Raw genomic sequence first — 23,923 nt, 5'->3', positions numbered from 1 at the left:
CAGAAACTTCTATATAATTTTTAAACCTTTACTTTCATGACTAGAAGTAATGAAGATAATTTTTCAAATTAGGCTTTCTTTCTGTGCTGAAGCCCAAGTGTCCACAGTTTAAACATCTGACATCTTGCTCTTCCTCGGAAACCTCTAAAGTTAGATCTCTTCACAATCACAGGGATAGTTAGACTTCCTAACTTCACAAGCTAAGCTCTGAATCCATTTGCAGTACATGGAGTTTAAAATTGGTAAAACTGAACTCCATTCTAATTTGAAAGTAGTAAACATTTTTTCCTACAGCACAGCACTGGCCATTGCTACCAACTCCCTATCAGATTCTCTAACAATGGATTTCAGACCCTTCTAATTTCTGAAATTTAGGTCCTAAAATATACTTATTTTACTTAAACATGTAAGAAAGCAAATGGATTTCAAAGACTCAGAAGTCACTGCTGAGAGCTGTCGTTTCTCCAATGCTCAAACCCAATGCCCAGACTTACACTCAGCAGCTGTCTAATCAGCCATGTGTGGGAATCGAAACAGCATCTCACCGAGTAGAGGTCTCGAGAGTAGGGTCTGTATCACAATGATACAGTAATAAGGAATCTCACATACCCTCTGAGCATTCACAAACAGCTTGTGAATGATCCTGCCAGCATGTCCTCTTCCTGCACCAACAACCAACACTTCAGGCTGCTCCAAAAGGCAACTGACAAACCTAGGAGAGAGAGATAATGAAAGGAGAGAAAGCAAGCTGCTCAGTTCACACTGTCAATCCTCCAAGATTAATTCTGTGGACAAATCCTCAAACAATACTGGCTAAACCTACCAAGGCTGGAGTAGAAATGTTATAACAGGATAGAAGGACATTTAGAATTAAAATCTACTCAAATGACAATTTTACTGCCTTTCAACTGTTTTCATAAAAATTTTTAAAAGGCCATCTCTAAGTGTAAGAAGAAATATGTAGTCTATTTCTTTCAGACTTAGAAGCTTAAAAATGCTACAGTAAATAAAAGATGGAAAAAAATTTTTTGAGCAACAAAAACCAAGTTTCACTTATATAGCAAAGCAATGATCCGTACTTCTCATTTTTGTTCTTTTAAGGTGTATGAGTGTGTGTGTCTGTGTACATGTGTATGCTTAAAATATGTTTTTCTGGGTAAAGTGTCAACTGTAAACTGTGATAACGTGCCGTGGGACTACGAGCGGAAAGCACAGACCCAGCGAGTCTGCGCCACCTGCTCGCTAGCTCATCCTGCTGTCTGAGAAACGATTCCCTTGGTTAGAGCTTATTCTTCTCATTTCAAAGGAATTTTCAAGAGCAAAGAAGGCTGGGAGAAAATTTCACTCAGATATAAAATTCAAACAAGAACTTGTAAAAGCTATAGCAAATGCCTTGTCATATATAATTGATTATTTAGCATCAATAATGCCATTTCTCCTGGAAAGGCTGATGAAAATTTTAAAGTTATGACAAATTCAAGCTGCTGAAGTAGCTCATTTGGAAACACTTTATCACATATTAAAAAAACACTGTCCTTTCAAGTACCACGGGGAGAAATGGACAGGGACTCACTGCCAGGCTCTGTTGGTAACGGTGCCAAGTCTCAGAAGGAGGAAAAGACTGATCCAGTCACTGGACTCATCCTGGAGAGGCCATCTGGTCACTCTTTCAAAACATATTCGCAAGGTGCATAGGATGTACACCTTTGCTATCACAAATCTTGTTTAAAATTAAATGAACAACTTGGAATACTAAGCAGAAATACAGTTTCAGAACACCTCAGACTGTGGTTAAGGAACAGAGAGCTGACAGCAAAGCTCTGGGGCACTTCAAGGAACAGAGTGAACAGCTCCCCTGCAGGAAACTGCAGGCAGCACATCTCCAAGAGCAAACAAGGACATTCCTAGAAAAAGAGGCCTGGCAGACTTGGCTCTAAAAGGGGGAGGAATGGAAACACCTGGCAAATGCTCAGAATTACAGTAGATGTCAAATCCTATGATAATTACATATTTCTCTGTCTCTACGCAATGCAGGTTACAAATAATATAGGAGTACCACGAATGAATCTCAACATGCTATCAAAATTTTCTCAAGAGAGCGGTAGCGTTTGCCACTACAGACACAAATGAGCTGGTCAAACAGCAATTACCTTTCAAGATCTTCCTTCTCCTCCTCTTGTTCACATCTCTCAGTTCCAAACTTGGCTTTCAGTGAGCGGGCTCTAGCAATTATAGCTTCGACATTAGTAATTTGATGGATGATTTCCTAACAGTGGAAAAGGGAGAGACATATTTAGAAGACAGCAAAAAAAAGCAAAGCCTTTCAAAAATGTATCTTTAAAGTAATTATTGCCAACTGAAGAGAACACTTGGCAAGATCCTGACACTACATCAAACTTACTTCCAATTTCTTGTCTTCTGGATTGGGGAAGTGTAAAACTTTACTGGAATGGGATATTATCTGCTTTATAATCTTCTTAACTGAAGAAATGTTTTCCAGACTTTCTATTTTTAAAAAGATCAATGCCATCATTAAATAAGTTAGGTAAAATATACTTTCATTTTTGAAATGAACTAATGACTAATCAAACAAGACATTTACCTTCTTCCTTTACCTTGAGTACAGCTGCGTGAATTACACAAGGTAACAGGTGCCTCGCAAGGTCTGCAGGTTTCTGGACTGCTAGATAGTGCAGCACCTGAAGGAGGCACAAACTTAGATAAATGATCACTGCCATTGTCAAAGAATAAAGCAGCCACTTATGAAAGGAAAAAACATCCTCTGGACCACTGAACTCACATGTGTAACAAGGGTAGAGAAGAGTTCTCTTCTCTTGATGCCCTACTCATCCAAGTAAGTAGCTACTACTCCCAAAGTAAGAACAGTGTTATTGAAAACAACTAAGAACTTCAGTCTTTAATACTGATGCATGTTCTTATAACGTTTTTCCGCTTCCATATGTAATACATGCAAATTAGGAAAATACAAAATAAAAACCAACTGTAAATTACACCACCTAGAGATAACAATTGGTAACACTGGGGCATTTTCATTTAAGGATTTTTTAAGACACTGAACATACATGATGTAGTAAGTGAACTAATATTGAGTATGTAACATACAATTTTGTAACCTGCTTTTCTCACTTAATATTTCTAAACATTGCTAGTGACCTTCCACTAATTTTTTTTGGTTTGTTTCAGTTGTTTCGGTTGACTTTTTTCCAAAATGGAAATTGTTTTATAATTTTTCTGATTAAAAAAATACAGAGAAGTATGTGCAACACATGGAACTACCTTTAAGCTCATTATTCAACAGCTGTAAAGATAAAAGAAATATAACTTCATAATGTCAGCTTGGCTGATAAATGCTCACAGATTTTAAAAATAAATAAACACAGAGCAGTATAAAGCAAAAGTTCTCCAGAAATTCTGCTTCCTAAGGAACAACACAGTTTTGTGTTTGTCTTCTCAGACTTATTTTTATTCCAATTTAAATGCAAGGATATAGATGCATATGCAGTTTTTAAAAAATTCATAATATGTACAGTTTCATAACTTACTTTCTTCATTTAATGACTTACGATTTTTATTTTTTGGCTGGAGGCTTTTGTGTGGCTTGAAGCTTTTTTGCAATTAAGAAATATACATCCAGAATATTTACACAGTTTAAAGAAAACATGAACACCTGTTTAATACACCAACCAACTTAAGAAACAACATCACCAGTACTTTCCAAGTCCCCCTCCCTCGTGTACCCCGTCCCCCTACAAGGAATTAGGTACTACTCATTCTTTTGCTGTTCTTCATACTTTTCTCACATATGCATGTAGCCCTAAACAATGTGTTGCTTAGCTTTGTCTGGCTTTAATTTTTATATAAATAGAATGTTTCTGGTTATACCCCTCAGTCACTTGTTTTCCATTCAGCATTGTTCCTGGACGCATATATGGTGACACATGCTATAGTTTATTCATTTTCACTGCTGTATTAAAATGCTCCCCCAGTGATGGACCTCCCCCCATTTTTTGGCTATTACAAATAATGTTCTATTATATTATTGTATATGTTTCCTGGTACACATGTAGAGGGATTTCTTGAGGGTATTACCTAAATATAGAATTAGGATATGTACAAGATAATGTCAAATTATTTTACAAAGTGTTTCAACAGATTCATATTCTTATTGACAGTAATAAAAGTTCCCATTGTTGTACATTCTTGTTAACACTTACTATTCCAAATTTTGTTTTCCTTAACTTATAGAAAAACAAATGTGCAAGAATACAAAATATTTATATACCCTTTGCCTAGATTCACCTATTGTTAACCTTTTAACTCATCTATTTCATCACTTCTTTCTCCTCCTCTATATTTGCATACAACACATACATGCATACATTTCTTTCTGAATAATTTGAGAGCAAGTTGCATACATCACGCCCCTTTATCCCCAAATATCTCAGTGTATATTTCCCAAAATTAAGAATGTTTTCTTATATAATCAAAATATAAACTATTTCAATATAAACTAGTTTGATTATATAAACTACAGTAAATTTAACACTGACCAAATACTTTAAATCTAACCTACTATCCTTATTACAATTTTGTCAACTGACCAAATAAACACTACTGTGGCCAGGTGAGCAAGGTTAACAACAGGGATAAGACACATTGACAGCATGTACTCTTGGTATGATGTAATGCAAATGACACTTTACTTCTCTGGTTTTCCTCCCAAAACTACATAACCCCAGTTTAATCATAAGAAAAATACCAAATAAATCCCAGTTGAGGGGCTTTTTACAAAATACCAGACTAGAATTCCTCAAAACTGTCAAGGTCAGAAAAACTAGGAAAATCTGAGAAAATGTCACTTCTAAAAGGAGCCTAGAAACATGACTACTAACTGTAATGCAATATCCTAGATGGGCTTCTGGAACACGAAAGCACATTAGATAAAAACTAAGGAAACTGAGTACACAAATGTTGACAGCATTATTCATAATAGCCAAAAATTGGAACCAACACAAATGTCCATCAACCAATGAATGGATAAGCAAAATGTGGTATATTCATACCAAGGAATATTATTCAGCCATAAGATGAATGGAGTTCTGATACATGGTACAGTATGGGTGAACCTCAAAAACACTATGCTAAGTGAAAGAAGCCAGAAACAGAAGGCCACATATTGTAGGATTTCATTTGTATGAAATATCCAGAATAGACAAACCTATGGAGACAGAAAGTTAGTTTAATAGTTGCCAGGGACTAGGAGGTGGGAAAAATGAGGAGTTACTGCTATTGGGTACTGGGTTTGTTTTTGGGGTGATGGAAATATTCTAGAATTAAAGGTGATGGTTACATAACCTTGTAAATATGCTAAATATGTAAATATGCTAAAAACTATGAAGTTTACATTTTAAAGTGGTGAATTTTATGTATGTAAATTATATCTCAATTTTTTTAAACTAAGGAAATAAGAATAAAGTATATAATTTACTTAACCACAAGGGGTGGGGGGGGACTATACTCAAAATGTCAATGTTATAAAAAGACAAACTGGAAAACTGTTCCAGATTAACTGAGGTTAAAGAGATATGACAGCTAAAGGCAATGCATGATCCTTAACTGGATCCTGTATGGTGGTAGGAAAGGTTATAAAAGACATTATTACAGTCAAAGTTACTCATTTTCCCCACTTTGCACACTGTACTCTTAGGAAGGTAGACACAGTCCACGCTCAAAAAGAGTAGGGAGTTAAGTTCCACGTCCTTGAGGGCAGAGTAGACTTAGAGTTCTTCTGTAGGAGATTTGTCTGTTCTCTCCAATTTATTTAATCATTTATTTATATCACTAGAGACTCAAGGATGTTTATTTTATACTCAAGTTATAATCCAAATATGACTTGATTTTCTTGCTCAAATCGTTCCAGTGTTAGCCACTGGGAGATCTTTCAGTTGGCTCCTACGTCCCTTTAATATACTCCCACAGCTGTACTTTTTTAGAATTGTATTTTATAATTCTTTAAAAAGAACTGCATTCTTTTAAAAATAGACTGTTTCTCATTTTGGGTTTATCTAATATTTCCCCATGACTGGACGTAGATTATGCACTCCTGGACCAAACAGTACATAAACAACATTGGATCCTTTAGATTATCACAACTTCATGTAGACAATCTCCACCTGCCCCTTATTGGTGATATTAATTTTGATTTCTCCACGGTATAGTTAATATTTATTTCCTTGCAATTTGGAAGTAATCTGTAGAGAGACACTTTAAAACCATGTAAGTATGATGTTCTTCACCTAGATTTCCACCTAGATTTTCTATCTATTGATGATTCTTGCCTGAGCCAATCTTTACCATGAAAATGGCTGTAAAATGAAGTTTGCAGCTCTAACATATCCTCCATATTTATCAGTGATCTTTGTGCTGAAATGCCCTCTCTACTCTCCCAGTTCTTTATTTATCTACTTATTATCAATGTGGACCCATGGATTCCAATTTTTTTACAGTGGTTTATAATTCATCACAGCCTTTAATTATCTGGAACTCAAATTGTCCAGATTTGGCCAAAAAGAGTCCCTTCAAGCTAGCTCCTTATGAAATGCTCTTTTTTTTAAGCACTTCCTGATTTTCTGACAACACACAATGTTTCACACTCATATCTTCCCTGTAGTCAGCCATTTCTCTGAGGAAAGCATGGCTCCTTTTAGTGAGGAATGTTCTAGAAATCAAGATATATGTGTTTACTGCTACGGGATGTCACTGCTTCTACACCTCTTCAGAAGAGAGCTAAGAAATATATGCTTATATATATATATATACATGGATGCCAAGATATCTATCCATATTTTAGAAACCTGTAAGTCCACACCAATACTTCCAATTCCAATTCATTGCCATTGGGTCTTCCTTGCTTTTCTCCATTTCATGTTTGCATCTCACTTCCACAGTGAGAATTCAGGCTTCCAATAACACTAACACATTTAACTACTCATTTGCTCAAACAATAATCCATCTAAAAGTTTCAGAAATGCTTCACCCATAGCGCTACAAACAACAAACCTAGAAAATAATGTTTAGGATTTGTTTCCAGCGCTCTACCACCTCCCACTACATCTGACGGCATACAGTCAAACATATCTTATGTGTCCATAAACTCCTTGGCTTAGATCTTCCCTCCCACCCACCTTCCCCCCTTGCAGTGTGTTTATGTTATTCATTTGAAATGCAGTGGGTTTAATTTATCTCAGCATGCTTTCACTTTTAGGTTGTTACCCCTCTTTCCATTTTCATTGATTTAATTTTTCAGTATGTACCATTAATATTTTCTGGAAGTCAAAATTATACAGAAAATACACTCTTTCCTTTTTTTTTTTTTTTGAGGAAGATTAGCCCTGAGCTAACATCAGCTGCCAATCCTCCTCTTTTTACTGAGGAAGACTGGCCCTGAGCTAACATCCGTGCCCATCTTCCTCTACTTTATGTGTGAGATGCCTGCCACAGCATGGCTTGTCAAGCAGTGTCATGTCTGCACCTGGGATCTGAACCAGCGAACCCCAGGCCATCGAAGCAGAACGTGCGCACTTAACCACTGTGCCACCGAGGCAGCCCCCCTACATTCTTTTTCTAAAGTGTTACTTCCTCTTATATTCTTTCTATTCTATCTTTCCCTCCCCCTCCCAACCATTCTGGGCAACTAATTTCAGTGTTTTCTGCTTTATCTTTACTGAGCTTCTTTTTGTGAAAATAAATAGATATATGTTTTCTTAATTCCTTTTTTTAAACAGAAAATGAAGCATACTATATTTTTTTTTGTACTTTACCTTTCTCTTAACATATCCTAGAAACTGCTATCAGATAATAGAGATTTTCCTCATTTTTTTTCACGCTACATAGTGCTCAATTATGTAGATGAACCATAGTTTATTCAACAAAGCTCCTAAGTTTGGGCATGTAGATAGTTTCCAATATTTTGTAATTACAAGTAATGCAGCAATGACCAACTTAGTGCTGCATTTTTGCACTGTGGAAAACATTAGGGTAAATTCCTAGAAGTGGGATTGCTAGATGAAAGGGTAAATGCATATGTCAATTTTGTTAGATACTGCCAAATTCCCCTCCACAGGCGGCTATACCATCGTGCCTCTCACCAGTAACGTATGAGGGCCTGTTGTCTCCTGGCCTCCCTGACTACTTACCAAGCTTTCGAATTTTTGCCAATCTGATGTGTGACAGATGGTTGTCTCCATGAAGTTTCAATTTGCATTTCTCTTATTATAAATCAAGGTGAACATCTTTTGATAGTTTAAGGGTAATTATCCCTTTTTTGGTGAGTTGTCTACTCCTATCTCTTGCCCATTTTTCTACAGTATTTTGGCCCTTTATCTATAATATATATATTCTTCCCAGTTTATTTGTCTTTTGACTTTACTTAATTTTCTTTTTGCCATGCAAATTTTTTATCTTTACACAGTAAATTTTATCAGTCTTATTTTTAATTGCATCTGGGTTTTGACTCCTAATTAGAAATCCTTTCTCTATATCCAGGTTACGAGGAATTCATCAGTGTTTTCTTCTAGTACTCTTATGGTTCCATCTTCAGTCTGTTCTTGTGTATGGTATGAGAGAGAGAGAATTTTATCTTTTGCCAAATTGTTATCAGTTATCCCAAGACCATTTATAAAAAGGGACAATGATTTGAGATGCCATCTTCATCATGCACTAGATTTCTACATGTATTTATGGACTTTCTATTCTGTTTCATTGGGCTATTTATGAGCCATTACCACATTATTTAAATAGTGAGGCTTTGTACTATGCTTTAATATTTGGTCGGGTTACTGTCTCCCCCTCCCAGACCCCCCCACCCCATAGCTCTTTCTTTTCAATCTATTCTGCAAGCTTTGTAAAATAAGAATTCACCAGTTTAAAATATACAATTCAATGGTTTTAGGTATATTCACAGAGTTGTACAAGCAAAACCATGATCAATTTTAGAACATTTTCATTACCCCTTAGAGGAAACCCATTAACAGTCACTCTCCAAACCCCTGAGTCCTAAGGTTGCATGTTCATTTTTCCATATGAACTTTAGTATAAACTAGTCTGGCTCCATCATAAAGCCTTTTGGTTTTTTTAATTTGGATTGCACTAAATTTATAAATTAATTTAGGGAGAATTTGCCTTAATGATATTGAGACTTCCTGCCCAAAAACATGGGATATCTTTTTTTTTTGTTCAAGTGTATTTTTCAAGTGTTTTATTTTCTTTATTCAGATTTCAAACATTTCCTGTTAAGTTTATTCCTAAGTATTTTATGTTTTCTTTTCTCTTATACTGAAGAGAAAATGTCATTTGCATCTTCAGAATGGTTATTCTATGTGTATATGAATGTTACTGATTATTGTATATTAACTTTATATCCTGCTACCTTGCTGAATTCTTTTTAGTTTTATCCTTCATGCCTTAGATTTTTCCAGGTATACTGTCACATTATCTACAAGCAGAAAGTTCTTTCTTCATTTTGACTCCTATGCCTCTGCTTTCTCTTTTCTAATTACATTGGCTGACAACTACAGGATAATGTTAAACGGCAATGGAGATAGCAGGCACTCTTGCCTTGTTCCTGACCTCAGTGGGAAAACCTCCAGGGTTTCCTCCATTAAGATGCCGGGTTTAGCATTGAGGTCTATGTATATTGTATCATTTTAAGAAAGTATCTATCCATTCTTATTTTCTCAGGAGTTTTTTTATTAGGAATGAGTATTAAGTTTTATGAAAGACTTTTTCAGTGTATATGGAGATGATATAATTTTCTTTTTAGACCTATTAACGAAGTCAATTCTATAAACAGATTTCCAAATAATCATCCTTACATTCAGTTAACATGTATAATTTTCTTAAAATAGTAATAAAATCTGTTCACTTAGGATTTTTGCATTTCATTTCTTAAGTATTACGGGTCTGCAAGTTTTTTTTTAATATGCTATCATTATCAGGTTTAGGTACCAATGTTATAGTTATTTCATAAAAAGAATTTGGAAAATTTCTTCCAATTACTATGCATTGAAAATTTATGTAGCATTGGGACCAACTGGTTTCTCAATATTTAGTTGAATTCTGTGAAACGATCTAGACCTGGTACTTTTTTATGGGGTCATTCCTTAACAACTGTCTCTATTTCTTCTGTGGAAACTGGTCTGTTTACACTTTCTATCTTTACTGGGGTCAGCTTTGGTACACTGTATTTTCCTAAGAAATCATCCATTTCGTCTTGGTTTTCAAATTTATATGCACAGAGACATACAAAGTAGATTTTTTTCTTTTAATATTTCTTTGGTATCAATAGTTATTTGCTCTTTTTGTCATTTCTTATTTTGTATATACATGCTTTACCCTTTCTTTCATGAATAAAGTAGCTAACAATTTGTCTATTTTGTTGATTAAAAAAAACCAGATTCATTAATTTGATGTTTTTCTGTTCTCTACCTCAGTACTTTCTGTTTTTATCTTTACTACTGCCTTCCTTTTGTTTTCTTTTGGTTTTACTTTGCTGTTCTTCTTCTAGGTTTTTGAGTTAGGAATTTATTAATTCAATACTTTTCATCTTTTTTTCCCCACTGGTAATTCTTTTTTTTTTAATTGAGGTAACACTGGTTTATAACATTATATAAATTTCAGGTGTACATCATTATATTTTGATTTCTGTGTAGATTACATCATGTTCACCAAAGACTAATTACCATCCATCACCACACATTCCTTTCACTCTCCTCCCTCTCCTCGTCTCCTCTGCAGACATCAATCTCATCTCTGCATCTGTGTGTGTTTGTTGTTGTTTTTATCTTCTATTTATGAGTGAGATCATATGGTATTTGACTTTCTGCCCCGACTTATTTCATTTAGCATAACACCCTCAAGGTCCATCCATGTTTCTTCTTGATGTAGGTGTTTAGGGCTGTGGAGTTTCCTTTGATCACTTCTTAAATATATCCTATAGGTGCTGATATGTAGTGCTTTCCTTACCACTATTTTTCAGAAATTCTATAATTTCTCTTTGTATTTCCTCTTTCACTCAAGCATCATTTAATATAAGGCTTATTAAATTTTCAGATGGAAGGCCTGGTGTTTTCTGTTGTTTCACTTTTAATTTCTAGTTTTATTGCAGAGATCAGAGTATTGGTTATACTTCCATTACAAAACCCAGTGATGCTTTCTTTGTGCCCTAATATAGTATCAGTTTTTGTGAATGTTCCATGTATGTTTGAAGAGAAGATACATTCTCTATTATCAAGGTGTAGTGTTTGAAATATATCTAAAATATCAACTTTATTGATTATCTGGTTTAGATCTTTCCTTAGTTTTGTCTACTTGATTGTCTTGTATTAAGAGTAATGTGTTAAAAGTCCTGTTGTTAGTGTATTTTGATCTGTTTCTCCTTGCATCTCCCATGGTTTCTGTTTTATACAGATTATTATATCTAATGCAAAAATATTGACAACTGTTATATTCTCATTGTGAAATATCACTTTTAGACTATAAAGCATCCTTGTTTGTTTCATTTAATGCTTTTCTGCCCTAATTCTACTTTGTATAGTATCAGGATCATAACCGCTGCTTTCTTATTGTTTTCGTTTACCTGGAAATCTTTGTCCATTGTTTACTTTGTAGCTTTTCTGAGTCACTGAATCCCTTGTGTACAGCAAAGAGTTTGGTTTTATATGACTATCTTATACTGTGATTATTCTGTGTATAGTGTGATCTTTATTTTGTATGTTTCTCTATTTGGTGGTCTTTGCTTTTTAGAAATTTTTCTGTTGATACTTAGAAAGGTTTACATTTTTATTCTAGTCGATATCCTTGCATTAACACCTTTTATGATGCCCTTAATTCCCTTATATCTTTAACTGTTTTATGCTGTGGTCTGACAATTTTAAATAGTATCCTCTGATTACCACCTATTATCTGTGTAACAGTCAATGATCTCATTCCCCTTTCCTTCTTCTCTTCCTTTTTTGTCTCTTTTAGTTGCATTCTTTCTACTTTGTCCTAACATACAACTTTTACATATTCTTCTACCCATGTCCCCACCTAGTTTTAGTCTTAGCTCTAAAATTAATTAAGTTAAATGCTCACTATCAGCCCTCTGCCAAAGTTTCCCTAGTCATCTCTTGCTTGGATAAAGTTCATCCTCCCATACAGTATTGTTCAATAAGGCAGTCACTAACCACACGTAGACATTTTAAAATTCAGTTCCTATGTTATACTAGCCACATTTCAAGTGCTCATTAAAGCCACATGTGGCCAGTGGCTACCATTCTGGACAGCATAGCTATAGAAGATTTCTAACACTGCAGAAAGTTCTATTGGACAAGGCAGCTCTGGTGGATTCCTCAGGAAGGGCACACGTGTATAGAGTTATATGTCCAAAAACTCAAAGAGAACTTTTTTATAGCCTCAATTACTTGGACATCTTGGTGGAATATAAAATCTTTGGTTTGTACTTTTCCTTACATTTCTTAAAAATGCTGCTCCACATTGCCTTTCTTTTGAGAAATCTGACACCTGTATACTCTCTTTCCCCTGTAAATTATTTTCATCTTTTTGCCTGGAGGTCCTTGGGATATTTTTCCTTAATATTTAAGGTCCAGTAATTCTATAGTAATTTTTTGGAGTTCACTACTGCTGGTCAATTCTTCCCCCGTACCCAGTGAGCCTTTTCAATATGTAAACTCAGGTTTTATTTCCAGAAAGTTTTCTTGGATTGCAGTTTTAAATGTTAGTTCTAGTGTTTTGATTTTTCTTCTTCAATGACTCTGATGAAATGATTATTTTATTTTTCCTTTTTTCTCCCCAAAGCCCCCTGGTACATAGTTGTACATTTTTAGTTGTGGGTCCTTCTAGTTGTGGCATGTGGGATGCCGCCTCAGCATGGCTTGATGAGCGGTGCCATGTCCACGCTCAGGATCCAAACGGGCAAAGCCCTGGGCTGCCACCGCCAAGCATGGGAACTTAACCACTTGGCCACAGGGCCAGCCCCCTGATGAAATGATTATTATTCCTACATTTCCCATTATTTATACTACTATCTCTCCAATCTCTTTTACTACTTTATCTTATTTTCATTCTCTTGGCTGTTGGGCTGCTTTTCCTTGACGCCTTCTACTAAATTTAAATATGAATGTATTCTCCCTTGGGCCCCTTTTAATTCAGTCTTTATTTTCGATATAGTTGTCTTTTTCTTCTACTCCTACCCTGAGTTAAACTAGCTGTGGTTTCAATTCTTCGTGGGGTTTTTTGGTCCATTTCTGTTCTTCGTTTTAGTATTTCTGATTAAACATGATTTTTCATATCCCCCATGCTTGTTTGAGAATATCTGATTCAGTTTGGAGTGTTATGCCACAATTTTCTCCTGCTTCGTGGTTGATTTTCTAGGAAATGTTCTCATTAGCATTTTCTGGTTTTTTATGGTAGTTTTGTAGGGATGTAATCTGCTCTTTACTCTTCCTGTTCCTAGTCATGTGCCAGTTTGAAAGCACCCTCTTATGCACAGTATCTTTAATGAACAGTGGGGGTGAGGGAGGTTGATATGTCTTGTTTCTTTCATTTCTGCAAGATCCTTAATTTTCCCCTTATTTCCTTCTTTCCCATCATTGCTTTATCTCTAAGGAGTGTCACTCCTTCTCTGTATATCTGTTTCTTCCCAAGGGAGTATCTCTCTCAATGTCCACTTCTAGTCCTGCCTACTTTCAAGCCCTTCCCCTGTAGGCAGTGCTGTGAACTACCAAGCCCTACCTGTGTTGAGTATTTTGGCAGGCAGTGTTAGGCTCTTTCTTTGTGGGCTGACTCTATGCTCCATCTAAGTCTTCTGTATTTCTTGGTTCTTCTTCTTAAGACTCCTGTCCCTACTTTCTACATCCACAGGATTACAGCAAAGGGAACTCCACTGGAATTTGGCTTATTTCTCTACTTGCAGTTAATTCAAAGGTCACTGTAATCTTTATCTCCTAGTAATGCTGAAGACATGGATTTATTTATTCTACTTATTAATTTCATGGGGTTTTTGGTAAGGTGAGTAGGTAGGAGGCTGTGTGGGACAATCTGATATCAGGAGGCTGCCACCAATCTCCAGAACTCCAAATGTTTTTAATAGTTACAAAGCAGTCTATGACTGTACCATAATTTATTGAACCAAGCCCTATTTTTGGAAATTTTGGGTGTATCTACTTTTTCACTAAAAAACTTTGTTGAATATAGTTCTTATAAATTGATCTTGATGTATTTCTCATTGCTTCCTTAATAAATTTTTTTGGTAACAGAATTGCTAGGTCAAAGGACATGACCATTTTTAAGGCTTTTGACGTATGTTGTCAGACAGTCCAATGGTAAGCCTTCTATATAAAATACACATGTCTTATTCTTTGGCCTATTTGCAACTAGTTCTAAAATCTTAAATGTGAATAGTAGATATAGAAAAGCCTCATTAAATTTCAATGCTTTGCTTCTCAAGTGTGTCCAAAGTTCTCATGTATATGATAGTGAGGTTTTAAAATTCTAGAAAAATAATGAGCATTCTAGTGTTAGACACCCAAATCTCAGTTACCTTTTCTGCTTCCCGTGTGTCATCAAAGAGCCTCCTCTGCCTTCTAGCAGGAATTGGCTTAGCTGTTTCCCAGGCCTCTACCCACATATTGCTTGGAATCTTCATTCGGGCACTCAGTTCTCCTTTCAGAACCATGTTGCCTTTTTCATCAATTGTTTCCTCTTCAATATAATCCCGGGGTGAATACCACCTCACAAAATCTTCCAGAAAACAACCTGGATTAGCTGCCTAAAATAGGCAAAAATTTCAGCAGAATCAAATACAAATCAACAGTTACTGATAAACCTGTTCACAAAATCATACTTTCAGTTTCACAAAAAGCCTAACATTTACAATTTTTACTTGGTTTGGATGTCGCCAGGTCATATGTTAAAGTACCAAGAGCAGGGGACGGCCCCATGGCCGAGTGGTTAAATTAATGCGCTCTGCTTTGGCGGCCCAGGGGTTCGCTGGTTCAGATCCTGGGCACGGACATGGCAATGCTCATCAGGCCATGTTGAGGTGGCGTCCCACATGCCACAACTAGAAGGACTCACAACTAAAAAAATATACAACTATATACTGGGGGGATTTGGGGAGAAAAAGCAGGAAAAAAAAAGATTGGCAACAGTTGTTAGCTCAAACCAATCTTAAAAAAAAAAAGTACCAAGAGCATTTTACTTTTGCTGTCTCCATTTTACAGAAAAAGAAAACATTTTCATTTGATGAATTTGGAAATAAAAATTTGATGTAAAGTGAAAATAATTCTCTTAAACAGATTATAACTTACATAAGTTAGTTCAAAATTATAGTGTAACAACAACTCAATACTTAGAAAATGATCAAATAAGCTCAAGTCAAGTAAATTAAATAATACACAACATGATCAGAATAATAACACAATGATGGAAAAGTTCTGCTCTTGTTTCCCTCAATAAATCAATACTGGTGCTGCAATAAATATCAGCCAACCTCAAAAATGTTCTATTCAGCTATTGAATTCTTGCACTTTATATAACAAATTACCATCACATAAATTGTTTTTGTGCTGTTAAGAAATTGGAATTCAAACTACCATCTTTTAGGCTTCTGAAACCAAACTAATTAAAGTTTTACTTAGTGGATAAGTCTATAGAATTAACGATGATGTATGCCAAGATCCTTTAAGTAATTTTACATTCATGCCTAGAAAAACAGTAGAGGCTTCACAGTGTTAGTGGTAAGGCATGGAGGTATTTTTGCAAGTATCCAGTAATATATTAGTAGAGTACTAAGGATGGGCACATATATCATCCCCTTCATACTCAAAGGATATGTGTACACATATTAAATACAAAGTGCTATGGTTATATTCTCTACCACAACATATTCTTTCTGCTATGAGTACTATATTTAATTGCCTGAAATAGTAAATAATGTAAGCAAAGAAGTGATAAGCAGAAGGTCACTTTCTTTTTTTAAAAGTAAATTAACCTCAGACCAAAATGAAAACCAACATGATGAGAATGGCCTGTCTTAAATGTGAAGGGTAAAATTGCCAATATCTACTCACTGAGCTCACTGGCTACCAGCTTAACCATCCCTATCAATTTAGGAAATCCCTGAGGGATGAGGAATCAGAGGAGGGTCCTTAACTGATGGTCAACAACATAAACTTCCAAGGGCTATGGCATCATGGCAACAAAGAACTGCTGTGAACTGCAATGGGTCAAGCTTACTGCATGACCCAGGATTCATGTCCACTGATATGGATATTAACCAGGTAACAGCACACCAACATGAAAACATCTTAGGCAACTAGACAGAGAGATTTTGAGTGAAAAGAGTGAACATAAAAAAAGAAAATAATATTGAACTCCTGTACTACAGAATGTGTTAAAGAAAGATAGTTCAAACCAGAATTCTTCCTTCTGGTTGTCCTTACTATACTAGGTTGAAAATACAGCTACCAGGAGAGTCAAGGCTCACTTCCGCTATGGCTTATCTTCTTTCTACTGTTACAGGTATGTACTCTAAGGGCATGCTCAAGAAAAGACCCCGTCCTTCTGGAATTGTGAGGGATAGGCACCTCAGGTACATATCAGCATTCATTCAAAGCTCTGGGGACTCTCCCAAAGGGCCCTAATACCAAGTCATCCCTATACAAAGAAGGAAAGGCAACCATGTCTATGTTAGAGTGGCTACATATTTCCTTAAATATATTACCTGATTCCCACATAGGGGCAGATATGTAAGTTGGTTATTTGAAATACAATCTATTTTCTGATTAAAACAATAAGAGATTTGTAGGTGTCCAGGTTAGTCCAAAGGAGCCTAATGAACCACAGTTTTGCTGAAGGACAGTGTCAAAGGAACTAAACAGACCCTTACCATGAGGGACCAATACGTTTCTATGGAGAAAAGCTTTTACGGTTCCAATTTGGAATTTCCTCCTGTACATGCCTCTGCAAGGACACTGTAGCATGACAGGGACAAATGAATATGAAGGCAGCTAGAGGTCAGGTGAAAAACAGCTGCCGCAGAGGCTAGTACTTCCTTCTGTGTACACACATACCCTAAGCCAATTTCCTTCTCTACCTTTTTGATTTAACATAGGCCCTGAGAGCCAACTGGCTTCTCTTTATCCACTGTACCAACTAATTGTTTTAAAACGATACCTCTCTTTCTTGTCTCACAGTAGAACAGAACTCACAGATTTTCTGTATCTTTTTAGTCTCTAAAGAAAAAATGCAGCTCTTAAGAGCTTTACTAAAGATTTTTTCTTTTAGTAAAGATGGGGGAAATAAGCAGGGAATATAAAGGCTCCCTTTTATTGTCACTTAAATCTGCTAGCAGGGAAGATGAAAGTGGCATAGGTTTCCATGGGGTGTTTATGTCGCAAAATCAAACTCAGGCTGGCCTACATAGCACAAAAGCAGAATTGAGCAGGGGCTGCAACGGGGAGGTGGAGGCCATCACAGGCAGCAGCAGGTTAAGGAGGAAAGTCTGGGTCTAGGAGATAGCTCCGAGTACTGGCAGTAGGAAAGGGAAGCCCTGTGGCCCCCTGGGCTACCCCCTTGGATTTTTTTTTTTTAATATACGTGGATTTGCCTCTGCTTTCAAAATAAGTAATTCAAAAACAAAAGACCTTTCTTCATCCCTGGGTTTTTAGTCTAAAAAGCCAAATGTCACCATTCTCTGAATCTTCTATGTTCTAGATATAAGCCTCTATCTAAGCCTAAAATATCCTCCAGGTAGCAAATGTCTACTCATCCTCAACGGTGAGTCTTCTGAGAAATCTTCCACGACCCACTCAGTAGTGTTAGTTACCTTTTTGATCTTGCCTTCATAAGAGAACTCATCACATAATAATTATTTACATACCTCCTCCCATGACCTCAATGAACTATAACTGAGGATAAACATTGTATTTCTTACTTATCTAATCACAGTGCAGGTCACAAAGTAGGCAATCAAAGGTTTGTTGAATGAAGCAACCTATGTTAAATCCTAAGGGTTTCCTAAAAGCCGTGCATTAAATTGGCTGAACATATACAAAGGAAGAAAATATTCCAACACACAAGTAGAAATGATTCAATTCTCAACTTCAACTGTTACTCAAAAATGGTTCTTTTCTTTTTTTAAACTTAAGTAAGTTTGACTATGACCTTTAGGGGATGGAGGTAGGGTATTGTAACTGATGAAATCAAACCATTTAATGAAAAAGACATTTAGGCCTTCATACCACTTTAGAGAGTGACTCTCACAGCTTCATCTCAGAATAGCTCAAAATAGACTCCTGAACTCTGATAATGTGACCCACCTTGAAAGACTCCATATCTGAGAGCAGACAGGCACTCTGCATGCGTGCTCGAAGGTGAGCCCCTTCTGCTGATGTACCTAATTTAGCTAGAACCTCCGACTGCTCTTCCAGCAGATCTTCTGTCATAGGTGCTGGTTCCTGTGAAGCACCAAAGGACAAAGCTCATGAATAGCCTTTTTTAGACAAAGTAGAACCATAAAAATAGAATAAAGACAACAATTATTTCAGCTCTAGTAGTCACAAGATATGTATTTTAAAGAATTCAGAGAAATTCACAAGTTTTTTGGAATGTACCTAAAAAAGTAACAAGTTCATAAGAACAAATAGGACTTTTAGCATGTCCCCCCAACAGAGATTATCATGTTTCCCTTGATGAGTATTAATAGCTAAAAGACAGAGGAATTTGGGTGCATGCAGTGAACATTTTCCTGCCTATTAATGATATAGGAATGAAATTCTGAAGATTATGTATGTCATCACTAGTTGCAACAAGGTTTTTATTATAACTAATAAGAGACGAAAACTGACATATGGGGAAATAAAAATAAAGGCAAATGAATTGAACCCCAACTAAAAGCCCTCAAATAAATAAGTTTTATGTTGGAGGAGTTGCTTTGAGTTTGGTTCCAATGATATTCTAATTACTAATTCCTACAAGAAGTTGTTGCTTTTTTGTTTTGGGAATCAGAGATGTTCTACATTCAGTGGTAACCCTAAATAAAAAAGCAGCTAATGCAAATTTAAGGAAGATACAACTATAGAATCATTAAGAGAGTGACAGAAAACATTTTTAAACAGTTCAAAGGGGCTTTCTAAGAAAGTTCCCTGAGAATTGATTCCATTCAATTTTATGTTTGAAATATGAAGAACTCAACAATCCAGAGACTAACCAAATAAAGCTTGCTTGCTTTGTTGTTAAAGCCAGAAATACATGAACTTTTCTATTTCTAGATAACATAACAGAAGTAAGTGTTTAGAGCATCTTGTCAATAAACAGATTCTTTCTAGATTTCAGGAGATTACTATAAAGCAGGGTCTCTTAGCCTCAGTACTATCAACATTTTAGACTGGATAATTCTTTGCTGTTGTGTCTGTCCTGTGCATTGAAGTATATTTAAGCACCATTTCTGGGCCTCTCCTTAATAGATGCCCGTATCACTCCACCTCGGGACAATCAAAAATGTTTCCAGATAGTGCCAAATCTCCCTGTGTGGCAAAATCACTCCTCAGTTGAGAACCACTGCCATAAGGAGAAATAATTTTCACAAATATCTGTCAGAAATAAAGTAGAAGCATGATAAAGCTATGGCATTCCAAACAGAGCAACAAACAAAAGAAAATAATTTTTTTCTTATATCATCCTCATTTTTTAAACAAACTTAAATGAGGCACTTTCAAATACTGCTGGAGCGCATATAATGTATAAGCCTTCCCAAACAACAATCTGGCAGTCAATACATGCAAGCATTTATGATCGTGTCCCCTGACCCAATAATTCCACTTCTGGAAATATCACTGCAGTATGAAAATTGGAAAGAATCTGAATGTACAATAACAGGGAAATGGTTTGATACAGGAAAAATGAGAAGGAACTGCTCTAACAGTGATTATCTCTAGATTATGAAATTACGAGTTTTTTTCCTTCTCTCTACAATGAACATGCACCACTTTCAAAGACTCTCACATTGATACTCAGGGCTGAATAATAACTGGAAAGGCAGTATGACAGAGTGGTTAAGAACTTGGGCTCTAGAAACAACATGCCTGTGTTTGAATCCTAGCTCTGTGACCTTAGGCAATCACTCAAGCTTTCCATGACTCGTGCAGAATAAATCCTGACATATTCTCAGTAACTGCTAGCAATTAAAGACAAAATACTTAAGTTGTATTATAAGCTTCACACTCTTTCTCCATGATATCAAAATACCTCAGTCAAATTAAAAAATTATTTGAACCTCCAATGCAGTACACTCACGAGCAGAGGCCATCTCTCTATTAAGAAAGAGCTACTTTTCATTGTCTGATAGACCTGAAATCATAGGATGGGAGGGAAGGACAGAGACGTTGAAAGGACACTGACTACCCATCCCACATGGAAATCTGAGGCAACTGTGAGTGAAGAACATGATCAAGAGGAATAGAGGGGCCGGCCCCGTGGCAAAGTGGTTAAGTTTGTGCGCTCTGCTTCGGTTGCTCAGGGTTTTGCCAGTTTGAATCCTGGGTGCAGACATGGCACCGCTCATCAAGCCATGCTGAGGCAGCATCTCATGTGCCACAACCAGAAGGACCCACAACTGAAAAATACACAACTGTGTACCGGGGTGCTTGGGGAGAAAAAGAAAAAACATTAAAAAAAATTTAAAAAAAAAAAAAGGGGAATATAAGCAACAAGTAGCATGAGGACCACCCATTTTCATATATACCACTTCTGAATATGCCCAAAGCTTTCTCATACACATGATCTCATGTGATCACTGAGAGGTGGTCAGGGCACTTTACAAGTAATGAAAGTGAAGTGCAGAGATAAAGTGCCTTGCCCAAGATCATCAAGTGACAAGCTCACCAAGTGGCAAACTGAAGAGTGAATCTAGGACATCTGTCTGATGCTCACTTTGAGCACTACTAGTTTGGTTCCAATCCACTACTAAGGCCTCCTGCTCAAACAGATTCTCCACAGAGTTCTCTTCTAGTCCTGGCTCTAGAATATAGGCTCAAGTCTTTAAGCCTTTCATAGCCATACATTTTAGGCTGACCTAAGTCTACATGAAAGGAATATGGGAGTGTGTTTGAATTCTTGTGAAGCAAGGACCTATATTAAAGTCTTACTACTATTTTTTCAGTGAAGTGGGCAACTGATTAATGACACATTTTAAGCTAACTTCTGAAGTTTGAAATTATATTGGTTTCAACTGGGATCAATCCGAATTCCAACCATTTTATGTAGGTATGAAATATATACACTAACTGTATAAGAAAATATAAAGAAATATAAGATTAACTGTAAAGTAAGAAAGTAGACTAAAAATTTGCGCTGATTTATCTAAAAAAAGTAAATGGATAAATGAACAGTGGTTTATCTATGCAAGGAATACTACTAAGCAATGAAAATGAACGAACTATTGATAAACAACAATATGTATGAATCTCAAAATAATTCCCACACAAAAAACCCATACTGTATTTATATAAAATTGGAGAAAATGCAAACCAACCATTTTTTTTTTTTTAGAGAGAAAAACAAGGCTTAGAACGGAAACACAGCTTGTACTAGCAACACTGTTAATAAGCGGTAGTGCCAGGACATAAATCTAGTTGTGCTAGATCCCAAAACCTAGGTCTCTACCACAAGACCTCAATACCAACCGCATGCTTCATAAGGAGATCAGAAAAGAATATACACTTGGTTTCAAGTATTAGGATATTCTGTTCTAATACTGAAATTTAGTCATGAAATTATCTAAAATATAATTTACTTTTAAAGGAATATAATGAAGCAAATAGCATAAGGCCTATCAAACAAAAACCTACTCTTGTAAATTATAGCCATCTAGTAAAAATGCAAAGGACAGCCAAGAAAATCTTGAAGAACAAAGTTAGAAGACTTACACTACAAGATAGAAAGATTTATTACAAAGCCTCAGTAACAAAGACAGTACATTATTGGCACAAGGATACACAAAGAGATTAATGCAGCAGAATAAGTAGTCCAGAAAAAAGACCAACGTGCACACAGTCACGTGATTTACAACAAAGACGTCACTGCCATTCTCTGGGAAAAGGCAGATCTTTTCAATAATGGTGTTGGAACAACTGTATATCCTTACAGAAAAAAGAGAATCTTAACCTCTTCCTCATACCAAACACTGTCAATTTGAGGTGGATCGCACACATAAATGTGATAGGTAAAACAATAAAGCTTCCAGAAGAAAACATAAGGAGAATATCTCCAGGACCTTGGGGTAGGTAAAGATTTCCTAAAGGGGCAACAAAAGCACTATCCATATAAGAAAAACATGGGTAGATGTGACTTTATTAAAATTAAGAATGTCTGTTCAACAGAAGGCAACATTAAGAAAGCAATTAGGCAACAGACTAGGAAAAATTATTTGTAATCCATATATCCTACTAAGGACTCATATGCAGAATATATGAAGAATTCCTACAAAGCAGTAAGAAAAAAGACAACTAACTTTAAAAAAAATAGGCAAGGGCCTTGAATAGACACTTTACCAAGAAGATATCCAAATGTGCAATAAATATATAAAAGTGTGTTCAGCGTCATTATTCATCAGGAAAATGTAAAAACATGAGACACTACTACATACCCATCAGAAAGGCAAAAAGTACAATGACGGAAATTATCAACTGTGCAGAGAAGAGTTAACAGAGTAGGCCTCACACTGCTATCCTTAGAAAGGCCTGTTTGCAAAGTTGGCCCTTGGCTGGCAATTGGGAACTTGGATTTTGGCAGGGTCTCCACCATACTCAGAACTGATAAAAATGGCTCAGTGTACCTCAACCATCTGTGTAAACAATATGGTTTATGGTGAACACATCCTTTCCTTCTGGGAGTCTGGAGTTTTGGTACATGCTAGGCAGAGGGTGTGACTATATGACCAGCCCCCAATAAAAACCTAGAGCACTGAGCCTCTAACAAGTTTCCCTGGGAGACAACATTTCACATGCATGGTCACAATTCGTTGCTGGAGAACTTAAGTGTGACTACACTGGGAGGGAACTCTTGGAAGCTTGTGCATGACATCCTTCACACTTCGTCCCATGTGCCATTTCCTTTTGCTGATTTTGCTTTGTACCCTTTTAGTGCAATAAATTATAGCCATGAGCATGACCATGTGCTGAGTCGTGCTGAGTCCTCCTAGCAAATCATCAAACCCAGGAGTGGTGTTGGGGACCCCTGACACAACAACGGAGATAATGTGGAATAAACAACAATTATTATACATTGTTGGAGGAAATATAAATTAGTTTAACCACTTGGGGAGACTGTTTAGCAATATCTATTAAGGCTAAAATATATTTTTACCATATGGCCCAACAATTCTACTCTTAGGAATATATCCAAAAGAAAATGAGTGCCTAGGTTCACCAAAAGACTCTTATAAGAATGTTCATTTATTTATAACAACTCAAACTGTAAACAACTCAAATTCCACCAATAGGTGAAAGAATAAGCAAATAAGCAAATTGTGGCATATTCATATAATAGAATACTACAAAATAATACGACACACATACAAGTACTGATACATGCAACAACATGGATGAACTTCATGGACGGTAGCTGAATAAAAAAAGTTCAATACAAGAGTATACAATGTATGATTCCATTTATGAAGTTTAAAAAATGACAAAACCAACCTATGCTGATGAAAGATAAGAGTTATCTGGAGGGCAGTACTGGGCTATGCTATCCAGTACGTCTGGCTATTTAAATTTAAATAAATTAAAACAAAACCTCAGTTCCTTAGCGGCATGAGCCACATTTCAAGCACTCGATAGGC

General features: G+C 36.2%; 1 protein-coding gene across 3 annotated transcripts in view; it reads right to left on the bottom strand.

The window, feature by feature from the left end:
• Positions 1–23,923, bottom strand: part of RAB3GAP1 (RAB3 GTPase activating protein catalytic subunit 1) — a 126,305-nt gene that overhangs the window by 4,489 nt on the left and 97,893 nt on the right. For all 3 annotated transcript variants that reach the window (XM_046658708.1, XM_046658709.1, XM_046658710.1), the window contains 6 exons: positions 18,402–18,539; positions 14,621–14,848; positions 2,603–2,699; positions 2,402–2,505; positions 2,151–2,266; positions 610–712 (listed from right to left, as the gene is read on the bottom strand). In XM_046658708.1, coding sequence (XP_046514664.1) covers positions 610–712; positions 2,151–2,266; positions 2,402–2,505; positions 2,603–2,699; positions 14,621–14,848; positions 18,402–18,539 — 786 coding nt within the window. The remainder of the gene's footprint in view (positions 1–609; positions 713–2,150; positions 2,267–2,401; positions 2,506–2,602; positions 2,700–14,620; positions 14,849–18,401; positions 18,540–23,923) is intronic.

Source organism: Equus quagga, chromosome 4, assembly GCF_021613505.1.
Source record: "Equus quagga isolate Etosha38 chromosome 4, UCLA_HA_Equagga_1.0, whole genome shotgun sequence".
NCBI lineage: Eukaryota > Metazoa > Chordata > Mammalia > Perissodactyla > Equidae > Equus > Equus quagga.
Note: the sequence above shows the minus strand (reverse complement) of the source record. Positions and strands in the feature narration are given on the sequence as shown.